The sequence below is a fragment of the Malurus melanocephalus genome, unplaced genomic scaffold (assembly GCF_030028575.1).
Source record: "Malurus melanocephalus ecotype Western Australia unplaced genomic scaffold, MMel_1.1 scaffold_58, whole genome shotgun sequence".
In the NCBI taxonomy this organism is placed as follows: Eukaryota; Metazoa; Chordata; class Aves; order Passeriformes; family Maluridae; genus Malurus; species Malurus melanocephalus.
This window is the reverse complement of record NW_026623290.1, coordinates 988,597-1,012,494: the sequence shown is the minus strand read 5'-3', so window position 1 is coordinate 1,012,494 and position 23,898 is coordinate 988,597. Positions and strand designations below refer to the sequence as shown.

The following is a 23,898-nucleotide window of genomic DNA, read 5'->3' as shown; positions in this document are numbered from 1 at the left end:
TGGAAATTAATGAGGCAGCAAATAGAACAATGAGCTGATGACATGGCCATAAAACTTGCTACCCTTGAAACACCTGGAAAACAGCTGGAATCACCCAAACCTGTGTTTTACAGTGTATCCAGTGACTTTGGAATGATTGTTCTGTTAACAGAGCTGTGAAAGGAGCAGAGCACTGGCCAGCCATGCTCCACACTCAGCTGGCAGCACCAGCCAAGATCTCTGCACTCAGTTCAGATGCTTCACTTCATTCCTGACTTCCAGCACACTCTTAACTGGTTTGTACTGGTGCCCAGTTGCCCTTCTCTCTGTGCTGTTTCAGATCACTTTGGTACAATTTCCCGTTGCCTGCTAATCCTGTGCTCATGACACAATGCCAGGTTCTCTCCTGTCCCTCCTCCCAGGACCAGAACTGAGCTTAAACCCTCAGAATCCTCAGGCCAACACTTGGGCCAAGTTCTGAGGAAGCTGCCAGAAAGCTCAGGTTTGCCATTTATCTGCAAAGCCCACATGGCACATAACCTTCTCTGAGAATGTAAATAACAAAAAGGGGAAGGAGAGGAACCTTTTCATGCTACATAAAGCTTTATCCAACAAATCATGTCTCCTTACACTGTGTTAGATTTCCGCATGCTCGGAATGCAACATGGCATCAACAATACCCAAGGTGGGAGATTAAAGAACCTCTGATTCCTCTTGCAAAACTTGGAGCAAAGAACYTTTGAATGATAATTTTACTAATGCATCACCCAATTCCCATCTCTCCTTCTCTTCACTCWTTTTTGATTGTGGATATATGCATGAAAATGAGAGCTTTGTTCTTCCAGTCGTGCTAACTCGCTGCTCAATCTCCTGCCTCCAAGGATCCTCCTCYAGTCATGTCATCACCAAGAGGTGACTTTGATGTCACTAATCGTGATATCAATTGGGGAATGAGAAGCCTGAAAGGAAAGAACAAAACCCCATTAACGCAGCAGTGTCCCTCATCAAGGGGAGCACAGAAAGGAAATGAAAAGCAGTTCCACAGGCCCTGACCTGGGYTGCTGTTCTAAATTATTTCAAGCTGAGGTTTGAGCCGTGCCATTTGTAAGGGGACAGGRCACTGAAATAACACAGGGCTGGGATTTTTTTAAGGAGTCAAAGGGAATTATACACACAGCATGTGGAAATTCTACCTAGATCAGGGTCTTGGGCTGAAAGTTTCTGGCTGTGCCCCTGCACACCTCTCTTTCCTTTGCACAACCCCAGAGCTGTTAGGACACAGATTTATTTTTCTTCTCTATGTCTAAGTGCAGCATGGCTACCATGAGCTTTACACAGATCAAAGGGGCAAGTTCACCCTGGGGTACAGTAGACAAAAACCCAGAAAGCTAAACTTCCCTTTCCAACTCAATTAGCTATGCCATCTGCRGGGTATTCTGTGAGTAAATGAGGGGTGACCAGAAGAGCCATCACACAGCTCCTCCATGCCTGTCACATCGTTTCCTGGGTATTTCTGATATGCCCAAGGCTGTACAGATACCCAAAGCCAGGGAGGAGAGAGGATATGGTACAATGGGCAATAAAAGTATCTTTGCAAAAAGCTTCAAATACTGAGATCATGGAAAACAATGACCCTGATCTGAGGCAGAATGTGTCACACAGTTTTCTCCCCTCCCAAAACTTTTCTCCTAGYTGTCAGATTTTCAGTTGCCTTCAGACAGAAGAATTCTTTCCTTCCCATCTTCCCCACCCCAGATTGCTGTCTCCTTGCTGAGCCTGTTTTTGGCTAAACTCCCYAAAAGCATACACATGTTAATACAGAGGCAAAATACGGTCTAGCAGGATCAGCTGTTGTTTTCCAGAATCATCAATGAGCTGTTCCTTTCCAAAATATTTCTCTATTATATGTGTTATTACTGTTACCTGTGGGGAAGAAGTGAATATTACAAATCATCTCAGCCTGTTCTCTACTTTCACAGTTTGGTGGGGGAGTTTCAGCCTCCAAGTTGCTTGGCAACCTTCTTTTGTGTATGTGTTTTATGAATTCATTCACCTCTGAATCAGAGATGATCAGGGAGCTGGATGTGGGTWCAGGCTGCTCAGCCTCAGTTCAGCTTGACATCCTAATGCTGGGTCTGAGTTCCAGGAGATTGGTAAGCAAGTTGCCAAGCCTGTTTTGGGGCAGGTTCCAAAATCCCAAGCCACTTATTATTTAGCAGGAACCGTCGGTATGACTGGAGACAAAGGAACACCAGATGGAATAATTCCTGCTCAAATCAAAGCATTCCTCTTGGGGAAGACTGTGGTGCAACTGAACCTGATTTTCAGAACTTAAACCCATGCAAAACCTACCATAACCCTTGGCAAATTGTTTCAGTTTATAACAAACATCCCCATCACGAGTGTGTGCACTGGCATTCATGCAGCAGAAATTTCCACCCACTGCATCAGTAAGTCCTGGATACCCCAACTCAGCGTTCACAGCCATGTCCAATGTCCTGCACACCCTCTGTGCTGCTTAAACACCATCAGACTTCAAAACTGAGACCTTATTAGTCCGTATTTACCTCCTCCCAGGGCTGCCACCAGCGGAGAATCTCCTCTGCCTGCTTGTGCCACCCACAYCTGGGCTCATTGCTGCCATCCCTGGCTCTGCTCCCCTCAGCCACATTCCCAGGGCATAAAACCAAGCTGGGGGACAGCTGGTGAGGCAGAAGTACTGCCAAGAAGGATCAGGACCTGGGGTTTACAGCAGATGAGTTAGTGATACAGAGCAGTTGTAAGAATGGCAGCTCTGCTGGGACGTGMACCAGCCAAGGCCAAGGAATATTTTGTTACTTCCCTCTGCTCAACCCAGTGAGCAAAACCAAACAACTTCAATGCTGTGCCCAGTGCTGCCCACCAAAGGTCAAAAAAATTGATGAAAACGGAGAGGTCATTAAAAGTCATGAAATGTTTAGAAGTCTTYGGCAGAAAAATTGGAGAAAATGGATTTCAGACACAGAAAGAAAAGATGAAGAGARGGGAAGGAGAAATAACCTTTAAATTGCAAAAGGCTGCTATAAAGAGATTGCAATCAGCTGTCCTCACAGTCCACTGGGACCAGGCTGCAACAAAAGAAACACAAGTTACTCTCAGCTAAGCCAACCTGAGCAGTGACCCCACTGCCCTCATTGCTGTGCCCCAAAGTTCGCCCTCCCTCCTGCTGGCTCCTTGTTCACAGAATCCCGTGCCAAAAACTCCTCTGCRGCACCCAGAACAGTGTGAGCAAAGGCTTTTAGCCACAAAATTCAMGATACTCCTTTAGAAATTCGGCCCCTGATTCCCCTTTGCTCTGTTCTGGAATTGCTATTCCAGTCCACAAGGCAGCTCTGCCACCTCCTGTGCTCTCTTTGATGCGAGGTGTCTGCTTGCTACTTAATGCTAGCCATTTTAAGCCCTGTTAACCATTAGCTACTAATTAGTGACTAATCAGAARATTTTCATAAAATATTTCAGAAATATCTCATCATCACGGTGTTTTGGCATCATTAGGGCCTCTTCTCACACGCAGAATTATTTATGGAAAGTTCTGTCTTACCTGCTCRTTTTAGTGGCAGTCTTACCACTTCAGGATTGGAGTAATATAATTTCTGGGATTTCTCTCRTTAGTAATGATCTTCCAAAGGCCTTCTATCACCCTTAAGATTATAATTTCTCAGCTTCTGTGTGTGTAACCCCTCAAAAGGTGTGAGCACTGAGATCAGCTCCAACACACGATCTAGGTCACTGATGTAGGAGCTCCAGGTTATCTGTCAGAAGGGAGGCCAGGATCTRTCATCCCCTGCTTCTACACCACACACATTATGGATTTAATTTGTTCTGTGGCAGCAGGCAATTTCAGATACTCAAGTATTTTGTACTGCCATGGCCAGGCCATCAGTCCACGTGGTTGTTTTTTTTTTTTTTTCAGTCAGCATGGGAAAAATGCAGACTGTCTTGGAAAAACATAAGGATTCTGAGACCTGGCAAGTGGGAAAAAGCAGTATTTTCAAGTTAGCCATAAATGTGACTCTCACCTTGTGGGGTTTTTGCACAAAGACAACAGTGCTGACCTGAGAGAAGAATCAGAACATTGTCCTAAACTGTCCCATGCCTGCAGGAAGGTAGATAAATACACAGGGACCTGCAGGACAGCTGCTGAAAGAGGCAGAGTGCTGGGATCCATAGAGCTATAAAATCCATGCGCTCTTTTCCGAGAGAAGGATTTCATCTGAAATGAAATCAGGCAGGAGGAGCAGACTGAAAAAGCTTCCATTGTCATAAAAATATCTCCCTGGGTAATCCACAGTGATGGAAAAAGGAAACCCTGATAATTTATGTGACAGTTTAATGGGATTTTGGTGACATATGATACTTTAGAAAGAATTTGCCCGAATAGGACAGACAGGACTTTAATAAGGCCTCAGCTCCAAACCAGCAATATTCTCACCCCTTGCTCTTACATTTCATTCCACACACCCAGCACTGGCTCACAGCTCATCTTTCTCATTTKCAAGGCACATTTCAACACTGCAAAGAGCAACAACTGCACTTTCTGGTTAGATCCTCTGCCAGAGAGGGCTCTGAGGATGGGATCCCTAAAGGGATCAAGCTGCCTTTGCACCTCCAGGGCAGAGCAYGGCTGAGCTGTGAACTCTGAGCACRAGCTGCCCTCTGGCCATGTCCCMTGCTCTGTGATGGATTTAGRGCAGGATTCTGTGCAGGATTTAGGGCAGCAGATGGACAGTCTGGAGCAGGAGCTGCTCGCAGAGGGGATGCCCCCAGAACACATTCCAGGAAAAACATACTTTCACATAAGAAATGCCTTAATCCCTGTGTCCTGAGACTGACAAAGCCTTCACACACAGCACAACACCCTGTGCCCTTCACTGCCATCATTTCCAGGGCAGAGGAGTCACTCAGAGTGCTAAACTCGGATGAATTTGGGGTTAATGGGATGAGACTCCATGAAGGAACATTGAGCCTGAACATCAGCGAGTTACACTAAAAAAGTCTCCCCTGTGGAGAGGTGGAAGTTAACATTAAAAACACATTGCCCAGAGCACAAGAAGTCATTTTGTACACAACAATCTTGCAGTAGCTGGGGACAGGAATAACCCAACAGGAATTTGTTTTCCATGTTAACTCCAGTGGATCCAGTTGAGAAGCCCTTGCTTGCTCGAAATTCTCCTTCTGGGAAAGCCAGGCATGAAAGAAATGGCAAAACTTTGGGTGAARATCTCAACATTTTGTCCACTCTAAAATGAGCTTAGAGTCTGCAGTGGGGCCTGTGAGCCCAAAAATGGGCATGGGAAATCGAGCACCTGCCAGGGTTTCTTTCACCACTTGGAATAACAGCTGAATTTAACAGGAAAACAAATYCCCTTGTGTGGTACTTCAAGCTATTCTGCTCTGCAGAAGACAAACTCTATCATTTATTAAAAAAAGCTCTTTACTCGTTATGCAGAATGTGTTTAAAACCCACCTATTACCACCTACAGCATAAAGTAATGTTTATTCTCAAATATGTGTTGTGCCTTTAAGTGGCACAGATCCATCTCTGCCTGACTTGAAGTCTTCCTCAGGGAATGACTTGAAAGTGGTAAAATATATTAAAAGAAAGTACAGTCAGAGCCTCTCATTGTCAAAGGGATAAAATATCAATTTTTGTTAAGATAAAAAGCATCACAGATTGCCTCTGATGGTAAAAATTAAATTTTTGKTCTTCACTTGATTTGATATTTATCACTCCATTGCTTCAGAAATATTCAAGCAGGGAATGTTTCTTAAAAATATTATTCTGCATTTSTCCTCCAGTAAGCAAACTATGAGAATTTTAAATTGTGTGTTTTCTGACACATAAAAAACTCAGAGAAAAAGGAAATAAACAGAAAATCTACAAAAGAAATCTTCTAACACTTCACTATGTCAACAGCTTCACAGTAAAGGACTTTCTGCAGGTTGACCTCATTTGTGGCATCACTAAATTGACTTTTACAGCACTGCTGTCCAAGTCTRTCCTAAATCTTGGAACTGCACTGTCCAGAGCTGATCCCAAAGGAAATTCTTGCTTTCCACAAACAAGAGATCAATAAGRTAAAAAATCTCCAAATTCTGAATAATGAATCTTGTCTTCATGGCAAGSTCTTAGATGAACTCCCCAAACACCYGARCAAAATAACACAAATAWGGGATCAACATAAAAGGTCTTTCAGTCAGATCATCAACAGAGAAAAACTGATGTTAGCCCAATAATCTTGCACCCTCTAGACTACATGACATGTTATGTGACAGAGAATAAGCAGAATATCAGTTTTCCAAGAGAAACAGCAGAGATGACTCTAGAAGTTCCCATCCAAGTTCACAACATATTCTTTTCAAGCAGTTCTACTGYTGAGATACCCTAGGGATGAAGAAGGAATCAGGATCACACAGCAAAATCCAAACTGTGGACCAAAATTTGCCACTGCATGCAGCAGATAACGTGCAGAAATATCAAACATCCCRTGGAAAGATGCACTAATCAGTCCCTGTCTCAGGTCTGTAAGTCTTTCCCTTCAGATGCAGGCAAAATAATGTCTAATGGATGATGTCTTCTGACATCAATCACTGCAGGGAGTGCAGTKTCGAGTTAGGAAGAGTAGTCTGCTCCAGGAAATAAGGAAGGCTGGGAGGAAAATGTTCTTTTTATCCCTACAAGTTGCTACAAAGAGTAGAAAAAGGTTCTCGTGAATAAAGGAGTCTGGCTGCAGAACAGTCTTGGCAGCCCCAGAAGAAACAGAAATGGAGCATGTGATGTCCTTCCTCCACGTATCACTGGGAGCTTTTTTGTTCTTCAGAGTTTCCTAAGTGATGCTATATTTATTTTAAACACATTCTCCAGAAGGTTCTTTCAGGCAAATCATTTAACAGCAKAAGTGATGGCTCCTAATCAGTGTGAATTCCTGATGTGCAGTGCACAGACTGACTCCATAAAGCTGACACTGTGACATTTCCTCTACCCCAGCGCCTTCCTGCACTTTCACCCCGACACTTTCCCAGCAGAATTTTGGACTTTTTCAATTGACCCTGGCACAGAAACCTCCCACAGTAGCTCACCCACTCTGCACAGCCTGTACAATCCASAGCATGAGCTTCTCTCTTACTCCTGCAAGAAACGCTCCCATCAAAACCTTTATATTCCAGAGCATTCACTGCCACTTCATCTCCGAGTGCTTTTAAAAGAAAAACTTATTCATATAGAAGAAAATCCCTCTAAATCATGGTCGTGACAGGCTAATGGCTAGCATTGCAAAGATGATTTATCTTCCTGCTGGATCTAACAAAGCTTCTTATGCTAATACCTTGTTTTCCAAATATGAAGAGACTTCCAACCGATGTTTTCTAACTGCAAGAGTATACAGCTAATGAAAAACTCCTTACAACAAAAAATTACCTTCACCTGCCACCTAACATTCCCATCAGCTCTCAAAATCAAAAGATCTCCTTGAATTATTTCTTYCTTCTGTATTAGGGTGCTTCCTTCATGGATGAAGAAACCAACTATTCAGCCTCACTGCCTGTTTACATTCCAAATTCATTTTAGGGTTTGCATGCATTWCCTGCATGCTTTAATTTGATATATTTTATTTCAATTCTGCCTATTAAATTACATTTGAGTCAGGTTATGGCCTCGTGGGGAGCACTGCCCTTGGTGCAAACAGCAATTTTATCTGGGCTGAGCCTCATTTCACGTTACATTTTGATGGGCTGGCAAACAAGGTCACRGTGTCTGCGTGGCAAGTGATGTCCATGCTGGAGGGAGAGAGTTTTGAAGAGCTAGAAGGTGGATCCTGGGAGAGTTCTGGTTACAGGGGTATGATCTAGGATAGGAAATTAAGGAGGAAGCCATCACTGATGAGCAAAGTGCCATTTCAGGTCTATTGACAGGCATTCTCCAGGGCTTGCAGGGACTGTAAGTGCCTCACTGTGTGTTTATTGCTCATTTGTGGTTAGTAAGGGCTRAAAATGGGGAGAATATGGATAGTGGGGACACCACAGCCACTGACAYGCCCAGAGCCCTTCATCTGCCTCTCACTGACTCTTCCAGCCTCCAGCAGGAGCTCTTTTTGAAGCACAATTCCCACGAGCTGAGTTGTGCCTCTTGGTGACCCCTGTAGCTGTTGTTTTCTTGCCCTTTCAAAACTTCTGACAGAACTGTCACAGAAGGAGCTYGGCATCTGGGAGCTGTGGCAGACTMGATATGACCCAGTTCATAAAATACAGCCAAACAGCTTGGGCTGCCAGAGGCCAGGATTTACAGAGCTCAGCTTAAAAACTGCCTCCAACGCCTGCTCTGCTAAATTCACATTCCTGCTCCACAGCAAGAACAATCCCCAAGTCCTGTGAGCATCACCTGCACCACTGGGAAGTGACAAAGCAGACAAGATGCCAAAGACACCAATCTTGTTAGAACCTACCCTGTCCAGTGCTGGTCATGGCAGGAAAAGAGTGACCTCTGCTCTGGCTGCACATTTTACACTTTTTTTTCTTTTTTTTTCCCAGTGCAAAAAGTTTTTTTTTTTTTCAGAAATTCCCCCAGCACAGCAAGCACAAAGGAAAAAAAGTTAAGTCAGAGAGAGTTTCTGCCGCATTATCCGCTACAGCCTCATTTTTACAATAAAAGCCTCTCTGCGTTTTTTATTTCCATCAGGCACAGCCTGATCAGCAAGGAATTTAAGGACTTTCTGCCCTCCCATCCATCCATCCACCTATTTTCTTCAACTCTACTTCAATCACCAGTTACAGCTTCTGTTAGGTGCTCACCATGGGATCTAAACATCCTCTGGGAGACCTGTCAAAGTCACACTGATGCCAGTGATAATAAATTCCATCTCACTCATCTTCTCTTGAAGCACTTCATTCACTGAAGATTACATGTTTCAAGTGTGTTCCAAGTTATGAAAGTAAGGATTTACAGAAAAAATCAAGTAAGTTGCCCAAGGATAAAATACAAATCAGWCAGAGCTGGAAGCTCAACAGCTGTTTCCCAAGCCCCAGTCAAAGAATTCTGTGCCATCCACAATCACCCTAGAAGTGAATTTCTACAYAATCCATTTCTACATAATCCATTACTTCAGATAATTTCCTCCTCTTTTCATTAGCTAWGAAAATGAATTGAATTGTTCACTTAGACATAATCAAGAGAGCCCGCTCTGTTATGTTATTCATCCTATATCAAGATCAGCTGTCATTTTCATTCTGGAACTCACCCATCCTTCCCAAAATTATCAAACACGCACACGTTTGCAGAGTGCTACAATATTCCTTTATCCATCACCATCATGTCATGTTTTCAGACTTGGAAGAAAAGGGAAAGATGATAAAAAAGTGGTAAGTGAAGAACGAGGAAATAAAATAGAATGTTGTAGTAGATCTCTAGTTTTCTTGAAAAATTAAAAAAAAAWTTGAAGTCTATAACATTTGGGRTATTCATAAGGGAACCCCATGATGTCTTTTAATGTTTCCCCTAAGTTGCCCACAAGTCCTCCCTTATCTGGGGGCCAAGACATACCTCCAACCCCCTTCTGACCTCTTCATTTACTCACACTTATCACCCCTGCCCTCATCACGTTTTAATAAAAATTTCACCCTATTTAATTTAACCTCATTATTTCAAAGACATAGAGGCAGCATCCAGGCTAAGCCAGAAATGTCTTCAAAAGTTTGTTAAACAAATTCAATGAAAGTAAAAAAAGAGTAAAAGCTTATAAAAAGAATTGCCAAGTGGCAAGGAAAATTACATTCCCCCACACCCCAGTTAAGAGGTATGACAATTGCAATTGATATAGCAAATTAAACTCTAAATGCACTGGTGATTTGATAGATATCATTTTCCAAGTGTTACAGCCACATAAAAAWTGCCCTGAAATGATGCAGGAGTCCAAGTTTAGCTGTCTGGGAGCACTGGTGCACTTTGCAGTATCTGCCATGTCACTCGTCTGYTCCCTGATCTTATCAGCACATTTGCAGTCTGAGCAGAGCAGCTGTCTCTGCTTGGTTTTTATTTCTATTTCTGCATTAGGAACAGGTGGGCAAGCTCAGAGAGCTAACAAGTTTCCCTTTGATGTAGAGATGGACAAATCCTCTCATTAACAGAGCGGCCTTTTAAAAATCATTACGGGGTATTTTTAGTYCCATTTCATTTTAGTATTTCTGTGTAATTGCAGCCCATTAATCACAAATACTTGTTTCTAGAATCTGTCATTTACAGGCAACAAGTAGCATCAGCCCGTGGCATCTGCAAACTTCTAATTTCAACATATTGCTGGCATATTTTACTGGTGGAACAYTGGCTGCATCAGTCACACAGGAACGGATCTCATTCTCCAATTACAGAAATTAAACTCAGTTAAACAGGTCAGGCAGAAATCYACACAGACCCTCCCAGCAAAAATCAACTTACAGGTGGGAATTAGAAATAGCAGGTGTTCAGAATTACAGACACAAAACCGGGAGAAAAACAAACGTGCAAACATGCCTCTTCACTCAGCAACACTCTTGGATAGATTAAAATATCAGGACCAGCACGTAGAAATAGCATTTCAATAAAATCAGTGCATAGAAATGGTGTTTGCTACATTTCACAAGAGCCCCTCGCATGGGTGTGGGCAGAGTGGCTGAACAAACGATCTGCTGGCAGCTCTGGCAAACAGTAAAGCTGTTCYATACAATCCAAACAACTCCAGGCATTTGTAATACACGACTAGCTAGGTCAGCCTTTATCAGGCAAAAATGCATGGCTTGGAACATTAAATCCAGAAATTAGATTGTTGTTTTCCAGAAAGTTTTCAAAGCCTTGAGGTACCAGTTAAATGACTTTTCTATTTTCGAGTCAGACAGTCTCTCCAAACCAGCCAGCCAAGATTTAAAAGCACCAAGAAACTTCCCRATTTAGAAGGATAAAGGTGAAAGCACCATGGAAGTTATAACGCCRCCCACGCTGTTTCCCAACAGTCTGYTAGTTCTGGGTSTTGAGGAAGGGTTTGCCTGTGCAAGCTGAAGCCTATTGTTAGAGTGAGAAATTCGAGAGTCACAGGATCACAAAAAATCCACCTCAGAGTAGCAGAGCTCCCTGTTAGCAGGACATGCTCTGGGTTCTGTCACAGCCTAGCAGTTCTTTAACACAAACCGTGCAAGACTTGACAAACTGAGCTCCCAAACTAAAAGCAATGGTTTGCTACAAGAGTGGCAGACCCCACTTTTTTTTGCCAACTCTGCCCAATCTTGCCATCCAAAATAGTTTGTTCCCACAAGATTATCAGAGGCATCAGAAAGCAATGCGTATCTACCTCAATCTGTGCATCAGCACAGCTTTTCTGGAACAGAAAAGAAAAACACATTGASCCAGAAACAAAAGCTGCTGTCTGCGATGGCAGGAGTGGCTGTGTGGGTCTGACAGCAGCTGCTACTCATGCTGCACCCCCTGGCTTTTCCAGATTCAAATCACCCTTGCCTGGCTGCTGTCCTGCTCCCAGCTCTCTGATCACAGCTTGACGAGCAGTTATCAATGAGGAGCTACAACCAAACRGAAAGGAACAACTGCTCACATTGCTGCTGTTGTAAAACGCTGATTTCTTACCTTGCAGAAGGTTTTAACGTGAAGAACTTCTCCCTGACCTTTTAACTGATGCCCCACCATCCACACCTTCAGCACCACTGACCAGAAGCAACTGGTTTGACACAGGTCCAGGGAAAACCCAGCTGCCTTCCAGATAAACCACTTTATACATCAGCAGGTGCTCCTTATGGAGACATTATGGTTTGTGAAAATCAGCCACAGGTGTTATATGACATGTGACCAACTGGGCAATAAATATTGTGACGAGCTGAAGGAACCCTTTCCTGACCTTGGCTCTTGCCTTGAGGCACAAGCATTGACTCTTTACCCTCAGAAAGCACCTTCTCCTATCARTATTCAATCTCCAGAGACAATCTGACCCCACAATCACGTCCTTCCTCTCACATTGAGGAGAGATTCACTTCAATTCAAATGCTTCTCTGGCCAATTTACACACTACTCTACTCAGTGACCTTCCAGCACTTGCCCCACAGGGCTATGTGTGACTAGAATTTATGGCCAGGCATGGGAAATGTGCAATTCACAGCAAGATGTTGGGTTTGTTTTTATTTTTTTGATCCATGCCATAATCTGAAGTTGATAACAGATCAATRCTTGATCTCCATTTGAGATGTAAAAACTGCCTGGAGGATCTGCTGGGCTGTATTTCAATACCTTGACTGGCCACTGGAAACACAACACCTGCAGGCTTCTCACCAATTGTTTCCACCTAAGGGAGAGAAGATTTTTTTTTTTCCCTTCTAGTAAGGCAAGAATTTTTTCAACCTACCCTTCCCTAGAGTAGCTTGAAGGTGCACTGCAATGAGAATGGGTGTTGTAAGGCAGGCACATCCCAAGCAGCTGGCTATAAATTCCCAAAGCAACATAAGAAATACGTACAACCAAACATCTTCAGCTTCATTGATAATTTTCAACGCCTTGTAGCAAAAACACAAGAAGTACCAGACTCCTGTGAGAAGACCCATCTGAGGCACTTGACAAACCAATCAAGGAATAAAATAATTATGACTAAGATATGCTAATTTAGATTTTCAAGATGTTTAATTCATTAGTGTATCAGAAAAGGCTGTTATGTTCTGGAATTCTGGAGCATAGCCAGCACTACTGAGAGAATCACAGAATATCTYGGGTTGGAAAGGATTTACAAGGATCCTCAAATCCAGCTCCTGAAGTTCTAGCCAAAGTCCATACCAACCAAGAAGATACTGATAATTTATGTTCCAGAAAATTCTGCCTTTAATCAAATAATTTCTTCTCTAGAAAGGACATGCAAAGGTTTTAAGTCTCTTGGGRCAGAAATAAGACTGTTATAATTCAAAGGAAAAGCAGCTGAACAAGTTCTGAAGAAAAAGCAGAAAACTCTGTAGCACTCCCCCCTAAACAGGGAAGGGCTTAGAACCAATCTCCAAATTTCAGAAGAAAATTTGTTTTGAAAAATGCATAATATTGTAGCTGAATGAAGAACGCTACAAATAATCTCATTGGAGGTGCTTGTTTTGTCATCATGCTGTATTAAGCAGAGGGTGGGACAGAATGGGGCCTTACCCTAATATTTGCTTTCTCTCTTTGCTGAAAGCACTGTTATTGTCTGTGCTTCAAGGCCCATTTTCAGCATCCTTGTTCAGTGTTTTCTGTCCATTCCTTGCTGCCCTGACTACTGGGATTCAATATATTAACATGGATTTTGCCAAGCTCACAGAAGRCCGACCACAGTGTCAAAGCTGTGCTGGCAAAATCAGTTCCACCAAACGCTGGGATTCAAACAGCAGTTGATACATCATGAAAAAAAACTGGACCCAGCCTGCAGACAACCATGTTTCTGTCTCACAAACTCCATATTTCATTCAACCAGCTTCCATCTTTAYGGCAGTAGGCTGGATACTCAGACAGGAGCATAGTTTTGCAGAAATTTGTCTGCTCTTCCTGCAAGGAGCTGCCAACGCTGTTGTGACTGGGAWATCAGAAAGAAAAAGTGGAAGAGATGTTTGAAATTGAAAGACAATCTTGAAAAATTTTCAGCACACACCACCAGTGTTGCATATCTGGAGAGCATTACTTTGGCTTCAGATGCTTGAGGAACTGCCTATTCAAATAAAAAAAAAAAACCCAACATATTCTCAATTCTGTAATTATTTAGCACTGTAGAAGACATGACAATTTTACTCAGCCTTTCCTCGCTGCTGCATTAAAACAGGATAACAGTTTTCACAACAGCTGACTCTTCCTGTCATCAAAAACAAAGTGTTTGGCACAAAGTGAGAGAGGAATCAGCACCTCTGCCTGGCAGCCCTGAAAATTAGGAGCAAATCTGCAAATCAAAAGAATACACAGACACAAACCTCATTATTACAGATGCAAGGATAAAGAAAAAGTTTTTTGTCCTCCAGTGTTCTATAATGTTCTCAATCAATTTCTATACACAGGAAAATCTGTTCACTTTTAGTTGTAATCACAAATAAGGAGAAGAGATAGAGAAATGATGAAAGGAGAAAGCAGAACAGGTCTGTAAATGGAATACTTCATGGAAATGAAATGCTGGTGGATGCTTTCTGCATAAKATTGCAATTTGGTCCACGTAAAGTATCTCAACAGCTACAAAAACAGTCTGTCTGAGAGGACATCTTCTGTTCACAGTCAGTGGAAATGCCATCTAATGGGGCAGACCCCAGGAGCAAAGGCTTTCCTCAGTTCTTGGTTTCTCTCCTAAGATTGTCATCAACAGCAGCAATGGTTCCTTCCTCCTGTATGACATCTGCACTGTGGAAATGCCATCATAAAAGCCTTTCCACAGCAGCCAGACAGTTCTGGGGAGATGCACTGGTCCTCATTTGGCAGACCCCAAACCCTCAGCAGGGCTGGGCTGTGGAACAGCAGATGGGATTGCTGGTGTGAGCTGCTTCCAGCCACAACAACACCAGGTTAGCATTCCAGATGAATTGCTACAGGCAGCCCTTCTGCCTGCTGAGAAGATCATTACCAAGCCAAGCAGGTCATTCTACCTCCTCATTTCAGCATTATTAGATGAGAGTTTCCTTTAAGGAGTGCAACTTCCTTTGGGCGGGCTAACACCGATGAGGTTGTTGAACTAATTTGATCCCTGATTCACCAGGACATATGACATCTCCAGGTTTGAAAAAGTTATTCAAGAGAAGAGAGCCTGAGCTTTTCATAATTAACATGCAACTCTGGTTGCCACGCAGGGAGCAGGCACAGTTATAATAACTCGGAGTCAATAATTCATAAACTATAATGCATTATTAATCAATTATCGAGGCCTGAATTACATTTAATGAGATTAAGCTGATTGGAGCACTAAGCTGTTTGAGTCATATTGATTTAATCAATGTGCTTAATTAAACTGTGTACATTTTCCACATGATCATTATTTCCCAGTATCCTGCATAAGTGGCCCCTGCAATTCACATCCTCTGCTGCTCTTTGCTCAGGAATTGCTCTTTGCTGCAATTTGTATTTAAAGGTAAAGGGCTTGTTTCTTCCTTAGAAAGCATCCAAGTTGCAAAACAACCATCTAAATAGCTTATAGAAGGAAATTGAGAAATATTAGAATATTTTTTTTCCCAGCAACTGTGCCTTTTTGATTCTGTGGGCTTAAGATGAGACCAGGTAAAGACACCTCATTAGTCTCACTTTATCCCTCATTCCAGCTCCAGGAGCAGCTGCAGATTCAAAAGGCAGGAGCATCCTACCGTATCAATCCCAAAAACATTACTCTATCCATCTTTTAAAACATGCTTAGACCAAAAAAAAAAAAAGTGCTTCAAATCCCCAGAAGACTACATTTAAGATAAGCAGGTGTCATTATCTTTTTTTTTTTGACAATATTCATAATGGTTTCCTCAGCCATGCATAAAGAGGACATGTGATGACAGAAGAGCAGCTCAAAGTGACAGGTATTACAGATGTAAATCCATTTGCCAGTGTCATTTCGGTCTAATTTCCCTCACCTCTGCTGCTAATTATCTGGGACATTTTGGATTAACTTTTAACCCCACAACTCAGCTCCATAAAGCCACACACTGCTAAAAGGACACTCATCAGGTGTGTTGACAGCAGAATAGGCAGAACACACTGAATAATCACCATTATTAATGGGGATGACAGCAGTACAGTCAGCCATGCAGGGAGTTTTGCAATTCCTTTGGGGCTGTTTGAGTCACTGCTCTGTGTTAGCACAACCAGAAGGGCACCTCCACTCCATCACAGCTCAGAGCTGTCCTGCCCTTCCCTCCTGGAACTGAAGGTGAAAAATCCACCCCAACTCAGGGCACAGCCAGGAAACACCKCCTGAAAAACACTCACACAGCAGCACAGAGCATTCACTGTTCTTGTCTGATCAATTCTTCTGCTTCTGGTGGTTTTAACTGCACCACTCTGTTAACATTAGCAACGTATCAGTGTCCTTTATKTAACGAGAATACAATTTTATCGTTGCCAGTGTTTAGATATTTTCCTGACACTTCYTTGAAGAGTTAATCTGTCCATTTGCTCTGTCACAACAGGATCCCACTGCTTGGAGGGTCTGCTCAGCTGTCTGCCAGGGAGTTTGGTAGAGTTACACACTGCACACATGCATAAATAATGCTGTGAATGAAGAGTTTGTAAACTCTTACTGAGTACACATGCACGCTGCTAACACTGCCTTCACTGGGCTCTGTGTCTGTGGCAAACTGAAGAAAATCAGAGCTCTGCAAACAAACACCTATTMATTCATCAAGCTGGGAGCTGGCACCAAGGTTTGGAAGCTCTTCTTGTTCCTTCACTCATTTGGGGATGCTCTGAAAGATGTTGGGAATTGCTTCCCCTTCAAAAATCCCTTTAATTCTCATCAGGCAGACCTAAAGTAGTCAGAAATAAAATCAAACACACACAGTTAGAATAGTTTTACCTTTATCATAGGACCATGGAGGATATTGTAGATAGAATAAGTATTAAAGACAACCCTGCTAGCTCAATGCTCAGTCTTCATGTGATAGGAAGGGCAAGTTTAAAATTAAACAGGCACACAAAACAGCAAGAGAGACGCTCTCAATTTCTATTTGATCAAGCCYATGGAGCTGCAAAGCCCAGCAGGGAGCACTGACCAGCCCCAGGAACCCACAGGCATGGATGGAGGATGTGCTGTTTGTAACTGAGTRTTGCATGGCTGAGAGTCAAAGCACAGGAAGCCAAAGAGTTGYCAGCTCACTTCTTTCTTTCCTCATATCAATTTCAGAATGGAACATTTATTAAAAATTATTCATTACACCACCATCACATAAAGGGCAGATATAAAGAGAGAAGGGGAATGGAGTCTAAAGTGAATATCAAAGCCTCACACAAACAAGGCATAATGAAGGAWAGAAGCAGCCCATTTTTCTTCCCTGCAGCATGGCTTGTGCTTCCTATTAACAAGGTGCACGYTAATAAATTTAACTCAGACAAATTTAACCACCCTAGGACCACATTAATCAAAAGCCTGACAAGAGCAATCTGAAAGAGTTGAGGAAGGGAAATAAAGCACAGCTGACACAGAGRGTGCCATGCCCTCACTCTCCCTGTGCCTCTCCCACTCCATCAGCACCACCAACACACAAAAACTCCCTCCCACTGCACTCCTACCAGGCTGCTCCTGCTGCCTTCCCAGCACTCTCACCCACCCAATGCCTCCTCATCTGATGTTTCCTTATCCCCATGTGTCTGTACTTGAGAAGGAATTAGACTATTTCAGTGATCACAAAGTCCAGGTGAGATTTGTGYCACTGGCATTGTTGAAAAGAAACTCTCAAGGTACAGATTGACACATGTGCAAAGGAGAAATAAATTTGATAGGAAATCAAAATTACTCTAGTTCATAAAAAACTATGAATTGGACAGAACCAGAAAGAAAAAAATGGGATTTTTTCACTATCCATGTGCCAAGTTCCTTAGTGCTGGAGCTCCACGTTCCTTCCCAAGCTGAAATATCCACTCATGGAGACTGTACAAAGCAATGAGGGAAATTCTCCACCCTTTGGTCTCCTCATATTTAGCTCCAAGTTGTTGCTTTTGAGTTATGTTTTTAGCATGGAAAAACATTGACAAACAGGTCCTTCCATCAGCCAAAACACTTCASAGAAAGATGGGTATGTCATACAAAATGAGGAAACTGAGAAGTAACTGCTGATCAAAGCCACACAAAGCAGCACAAATTAAACCAAGTGCATCCCCAAAAGCCATAATTATCCAAGCTACTCAAACAAAATAAGCACATACGTGATTATTCAGATTTGCCTAGAGGCATCCCCACAGCATAAAACATGGTGTGCTGCCTTGGTGTTCTTCCACTTGATAAAACAATAAATATTTTCATCACTTAAGAGTGTTAGTGTTTACTTTTACAGTCTTGAAAACTTGAGTGAAACTGTGTTGCCTTGACAATGTCTGTCCCCCAAAAGGATTTTTTTTTTAGCTGGACAATTGGGGGTTCWACTTGTTTTGTTTTGATTGAGTTCCATGGGTTTATGGAGAGATGTAGGACTCCTGCAATCTCATTGTAGTGCAAGGCTTCGGAGGATTTCACAGCATTTCAGGGACAGCTACAAGCTCCCACTGGCTTCACAATTTGCCACAAACCAGGAGATATTAATTTCCATTGAAAATAAAGAGGACTTAAGACATCTAATTGGGATTTGAACCCAGATGCAGTGCATTACACAGTCTGAAGCGTTTGGAAGAATTATCTGTCCAAATTGTTCTTAGATGTTTTATGAATCCTTCAGCAAACCTGTGCTGAATAAGCGAGCCAAGCCTTGTCTTTACTGACAGGTTAATGACCTTTGAAAATCTGCCAGGCTCTTTTCTAACACTGCAAGAAGCAGTCTGAAATACTCTAAGAATACAGTGCTCCAGAAAACAGCCGTGCCTCCCAACATTGCTACATTTATATCACACTACTTCCTTCAAATTTTTCTTTTTTTTCTTTCCTATGACAAAACACACCTTTCAAAGTCAAAAGAGCAGAAGTCCAATCTTTAGGACATTGTTTCATGGTGTGACTGACTCACTCCAAGTCCTTGCTTAGATAAACCCAAACATCAGCTCAGCTTTTGCTTTGCAGCACCACTGGAAAGGGCTTCTCACATGGGCAGAAAAACTTGTTCACCACACGCCTCTTCCACTCCTCAAATAAAATATTCCAACTTGTTTTCAGTTTCCCCCTTGAGACCTGCCAGGAGATGCCAGCAGATGACATTTACCCAGGTGATCATGTGCCAAAGGCTGCTTTAGATAACCCAACTCCCCTTCCTCAACTCCCACCCAAGGGCTTTCTGCACTGTGTCATCATTATTATGGAATAAAAGTGCTCAAGGGCAGGAATTTTCTCTTCAAGCCAGGCATGGGCAGCCACAATTAAAGCTGTGCCTGTGCATACACRGTGTAACTTCCCATGTAGCCTGTACTTGGCTATTTTACTTCAGTATTTCAACCTAGAAAGGCTTGTCCATGACAAAATTTTACTAATCCAGGGAAAAAGCTGAATTTGTAATAAAGTTATTACAGTAAAAAGGTATGAGCTCTGGATGATTACACTGTAATGTCAGCATAGCTGCAGTCACTCTGCTCTTAGCCTGGACCAAAAAAGATCGAAATAATTTTCATTAATTCTCATATTTGAGCTCCCTTTTTGGTTTAGAAAGAGAAGTCTGCACTGAGAACTGTGGTTCATGTCACACAATCCCTCTGGGGATGCTTCTAGCCTAGTATCTAAGCAAGGTAATGAAAACTATCCATTTAATATCCAAAAAGATCTTAAGACAATTTAATATTCACAATCTCTTAAAGGTTTCAACCTGTGTTATGTGCAAAGAGATGAAAAAAAATGAAAATTTAGTGTATACCTTGTTCTTGATTTGAGAAAAAGAATTCAACCTACATACATGTAGCTAATGATTTAGGCTCCAAAATCAAAATTAACCCAATGTGATCCTAATCAGGATCTTCTCATCCCTTGCTGCTGGGCTACAGAAATGTGCCTATCTTGATCTTGTTGATCAAGGCCACTGAAGGYGTAAATCTGTGGCTCTCACAATGAAAAACAACCAGCTCTAGATATAAACCAGCAATTATAATATTTGCTGTTAAACAGTACATTGTCAGTATGGTCYCAGACAGAATGCAAAGAGCTCTGCTGTGTCCAGATGGATCTACTGGGCACACCAGAGGAGATGGAATTTCACCAGAATGCTTCAATCCTGGTCCAGCTAGGAATGAGTTATCTTCGGGGTTTTTTTTGTTTTTTTGTTTTTCTTTCAAATGCAAAATCTCAAAATACATAAATCATTTCAACAGGTACCGTGAAACACCAAATTATTTTTTTTAAAAAATCTTATTGAATTCATTATTTCACAGATTTTTGCTGTAGGAGATATTTGATTTTGAACTTTTCAGATGTTTCACGTCACTGAAGAGAAATTAGAAGTACAAAATAGTATCAGTTCACCTCCCTCCTCCATGCTAACCTGTAATTTTAAAAAAGCATCATAATTGGCTATTTCTCATATTTAYACTTCTTTTTCCCAGAATGAGAAAGACAAGAAAAACAATTTCACCAAAGAGGTTGTCACTGGCACTGCTGACGYGAGCACGACTCAGCAGCATCTTTTTTAATGCTTCATTGGGCTACTCACAGAATTGCTCCAGGTCAGCTCTGTTTTTAGACTCTGGCATGGCAGTGATGGTGAGCAACGGGCATGGATTTCCTCCTAGAGTCTGGCAGAGTGTCTGCTGCCTCCAGTAAACCTTCTTGGGGTTCCTGTTTCGTTCCAGGATATCAAGATGGGACTGAAAAAGAAGCAGGGAAGCAGATTTATAAAGGAGTTAAGGGTCTATAAAACCTGATTTTATTCCAGTAGCTGTATAYTGTTATTGATACTAATTCCATATCTTACTAAATTCCCAGCTCCTCTCTTCTGCCAGTTGATATCACCACCTCTTCCATCCCACAAATGTGCACAAGCCATTCACAATGCATCCCAGTTCACTGAAGCTGCACAGAATTATTTATTCTTATATCATGGTCTATTTGAGGACATCCCTTTTTGATGCAGAGGAGTTGGACTAGACCTAAAATGTCCCTTCCAGCCCAAACTATTCTATGATTTTGCCTGAACAGTTCCTAGGTGCTTTTATTAGCATAATGAAATTTCTGTGCATACAGAAAATCCAAAAGAGAAGCATTTACTCTTTATATTTTAATAGGAGTTGCGTACAAACGTGAGAAAACTCACCATTTTTGAGCATTTACAGCACTGATTGCTTAGCTGTCAAGCACATGCCAGTAAACTCAGTGACAACTCCACATCAGAGGCAGCCAAAAAGTTTATATCGAAACAACATTTTGTACAGTCAGTACAGTGGGAAATTTGGAGAGTGTCTTTCCAAGAAGTTATTTTAAAAAGAGAGGATTTTTTTTTCTCCCCACCCCCAAAGTTTATGACAGCTTTAAACAATTCTTAAGTCCAACAGCTTCTGGAGAAATTTGAGAAAAAGAACTGGCAGCTGAGAAGAAAGGCTTTTTGGAACAAATGACGATGGGCTCATTAGACACGGAGCGGTTTGTCACCCACACAGCAGATGAAGAGCTGCTCGCTGTTTACACTGCCATTACAAGCACCAGGAGGAGTGTGAGTAATGCCACCAACACTTGAGGGGTGGCACTGGGTGCTGTGGAACACCAGTTGTCTCCCAGGGGGTGGGAATAGGGGCTGTGAGCACGTTTATCCCAATAATAATTAATTGATTCCCTCAATTGCACGGTAATGGTTTGTCTTTGGGAATCAATCAACATTTATGGGACAGCACATTCCTGTTCTCAAGCCTTGCAGCTCACCGTGTTTCAGACTGCTTTCCCAGCCTCCAAAAGAGCCAAGTAAACACAGAACTGAAATTTACAGTCAGCTGCGTTGTAAAACAATTAAAATACAGCTCTATAAAGTAAATTCAATTATTAGATGCATCTAACAATCTCACATAGATACAGAGAACTCAATATCGCCTTTTACTTATGTTCCTGGTACTCACTGAAACTTAATTGGGTATAGCTACCACAGAGATTTCAGCTAGATATCAAAACAATTAATACTGTGATGTAAAAATAGATAAATTACTGTTCATAAAAGAAATGTAATTACTAATGGRCAAGAAGTAATGAACTGCAGAGTGCATCCAGTTCAAATAGGATTCTGCAATATTTCYTCCAAATATGCCTATAACCATTAAATATATATGATATTTAAAAACATTTTCAAATTACTAACTTCATATACAAGTTTATCTTCTTCCCCAAAGCACTATGTATTTAATTGAGCCCCTGGGYTCGTAATCACATTTAATTTATTATTGATATGTAAAACCAACACACTCCACCAGTGGACAAATACTTTAAAATGCAATCAAACTGATGCACAAACCTGATTTAGTTTATTTACTGTGAAAATAAAAGCAAAATGAAAATGTGTATAGTGCATCACTTGACATTTTAAATTAGCCCGAGCAAAGAAGTCTTTCAGAATTATTAGAAGTAACGATTTTGCTTTGGCTAGAGCTGGACATGATAATCTATCAATCTTTGCCACCCATAATTCCCACTTACCAAACTTTATSGTCCCTATTGGGTCTGATTTCATTTAAACTTTTCCTGGGGCAAAATTCTCTTTAACTTCAATGAGCATTTTATTTGAAGAGACAGTGAAATATTTAAAGACCAGGTCATGTAAGCAGAGGAATAACACCTTTTTCATCTCTATTCTATTCATTCAGGAGCAGGTGAGATATTCAGTGATTCCCAGAGCACACAAACTCTCCAAATCTCTCTTGCTTTGTGCCAGCAGAAGATGGAAATCAATAACAGTAAAATAATAATAAGGCATTGCATTTATGTGAAAAAGTATGGTGGTGAATAACTCCAACCAATCCTTCAATATTGCATTTGTTTCTTGCCCTGCAGATTGTAGATCTGTGGGCTAAAGGTCCAACCCCCCAGTGGAGCAATCCACAGTTCCCCATGGAATTTCAGGAATAGCTGCTGAGGTAGTGATGAGAAATGAGCWGACAGATGTGTTTTGGACTGAAGGYTTGACAGACCTTCTCCCTGGAGCTGGAAGCAGTTTCCCTGAAYGGGATGCAAAACAAGAGACTTTCTTGATGATGGAAACTGAGGCGAGAAGGAAGGGAAAATGACCCACCAGAACTGTGTGCTTTCATTTGCAGTAATATCTTTCTCTTCTTTAGCAACAAAGCAAAGCTACTCCCAGAACTATTCATTTCCCTTTTCTTATCCTACCATCCTTTCAGACCCTGGTCTCTCCAATTATAGAGAAAGCACATTGGATGCATTTCCCAGAAAATTCTCTGGGAATTTTCTGGGCCAGAAAAGGCTGTGGAACACAAACCCATCCCCAGCGAACAAACTTGGTACAACTCAATGATTAAATTTGTGCTTTGGARTTGTATTCTTTTAATTTCCATACCRACAGCACTGGTGGCAGTGCCACAARTTCCTACTGACTCTGAGGAAAGAACTRGTAAAGAATCAGCTGAGGTCCAGCAGCCTGGCAATGCTGGGTGCAATCTGGGAGCTGAGCTGTTACCCTCTGTCAGGAAGGGGATCAGAGCACATCTGAGCTGTCCTTGGGTTCAGCTCTGCTTCCCAGCCCTTCAGGAGGAGGATCCTGCAGCCCTGAGTGAATAGAGACACTTTTGCTCTGTATTATGGCTGGTGTAAGCACTAWTGGTTTGTACTTAGCTTATCCCACAGAGAAATTTCTTTTCCCCTACGACATCCTGGGCTTTAGAGYTGGCAGGAGCTGCACTGTAAAGAAGGCAATTGTGATCATAGAAYGATTTCAGTGGGAAGAGACCTTAAGGATCATCTCATTGCACCCCCCTGCCATGGACAGGGACCCCTTMCACTATCCCAGGTCCCRTCCCACCTGGTCTTGAACCCTTCCAGGGATGAGGAGGGATGAAAACAACCCTCGATGTCACCTCCAAATCTACCCACACCCAAGCAGCTCCACCCTGTCAGGGCCATTATCTAATTTAGGTGGACATGCCAGCATTACCATCATCGTGGAGTAGGTGTAGGGGTAGTGGTAGGCCAGGTAGCAGACATCATCCTGGTGAGGGAACTTGATGCTGAAGGTCAGGGTGTAGTAGAACCTTCCCCTCACACCCCCTCCTGCAGCTGCACGGCAGCGGTAGTGGTTCCTGGAAGGACAGAAAGAGGAGGGAAGTAAATT

At 42.2% G+C, this 23,898-nt stretch overlaps 1 protein-coding gene across 1 annotated transcript in view; it reads right to left on the bottom strand.

Annotated features, from left to right (window-relative positions):
* The window catches only part of AGBL1 (AGBL carboxypeptidase 1), a 291,262-nt gene that overhangs the window by 159,654 nt on the left and 107,710 nt on the right, over nucleotides 1-23,898 (bottom strand). Inside the window, exons 16-17 of the mRNA XM_057365794.1 lie at nucleotides 23,722-23,866; nucleotides 20,287-20,440 (exon numbers count right to left, since the gene is read on the bottom strand). Coding sequence (XP_057221777.1) covers nucleotides 20,287-20,440; nucleotides 23,722-23,866 — 299 coding nt within the window. The remainder of the gene's footprint in view (nucleotides 1-20,286; nucleotides 20,441-23,721; nucleotides 23,867-23,898) is intronic.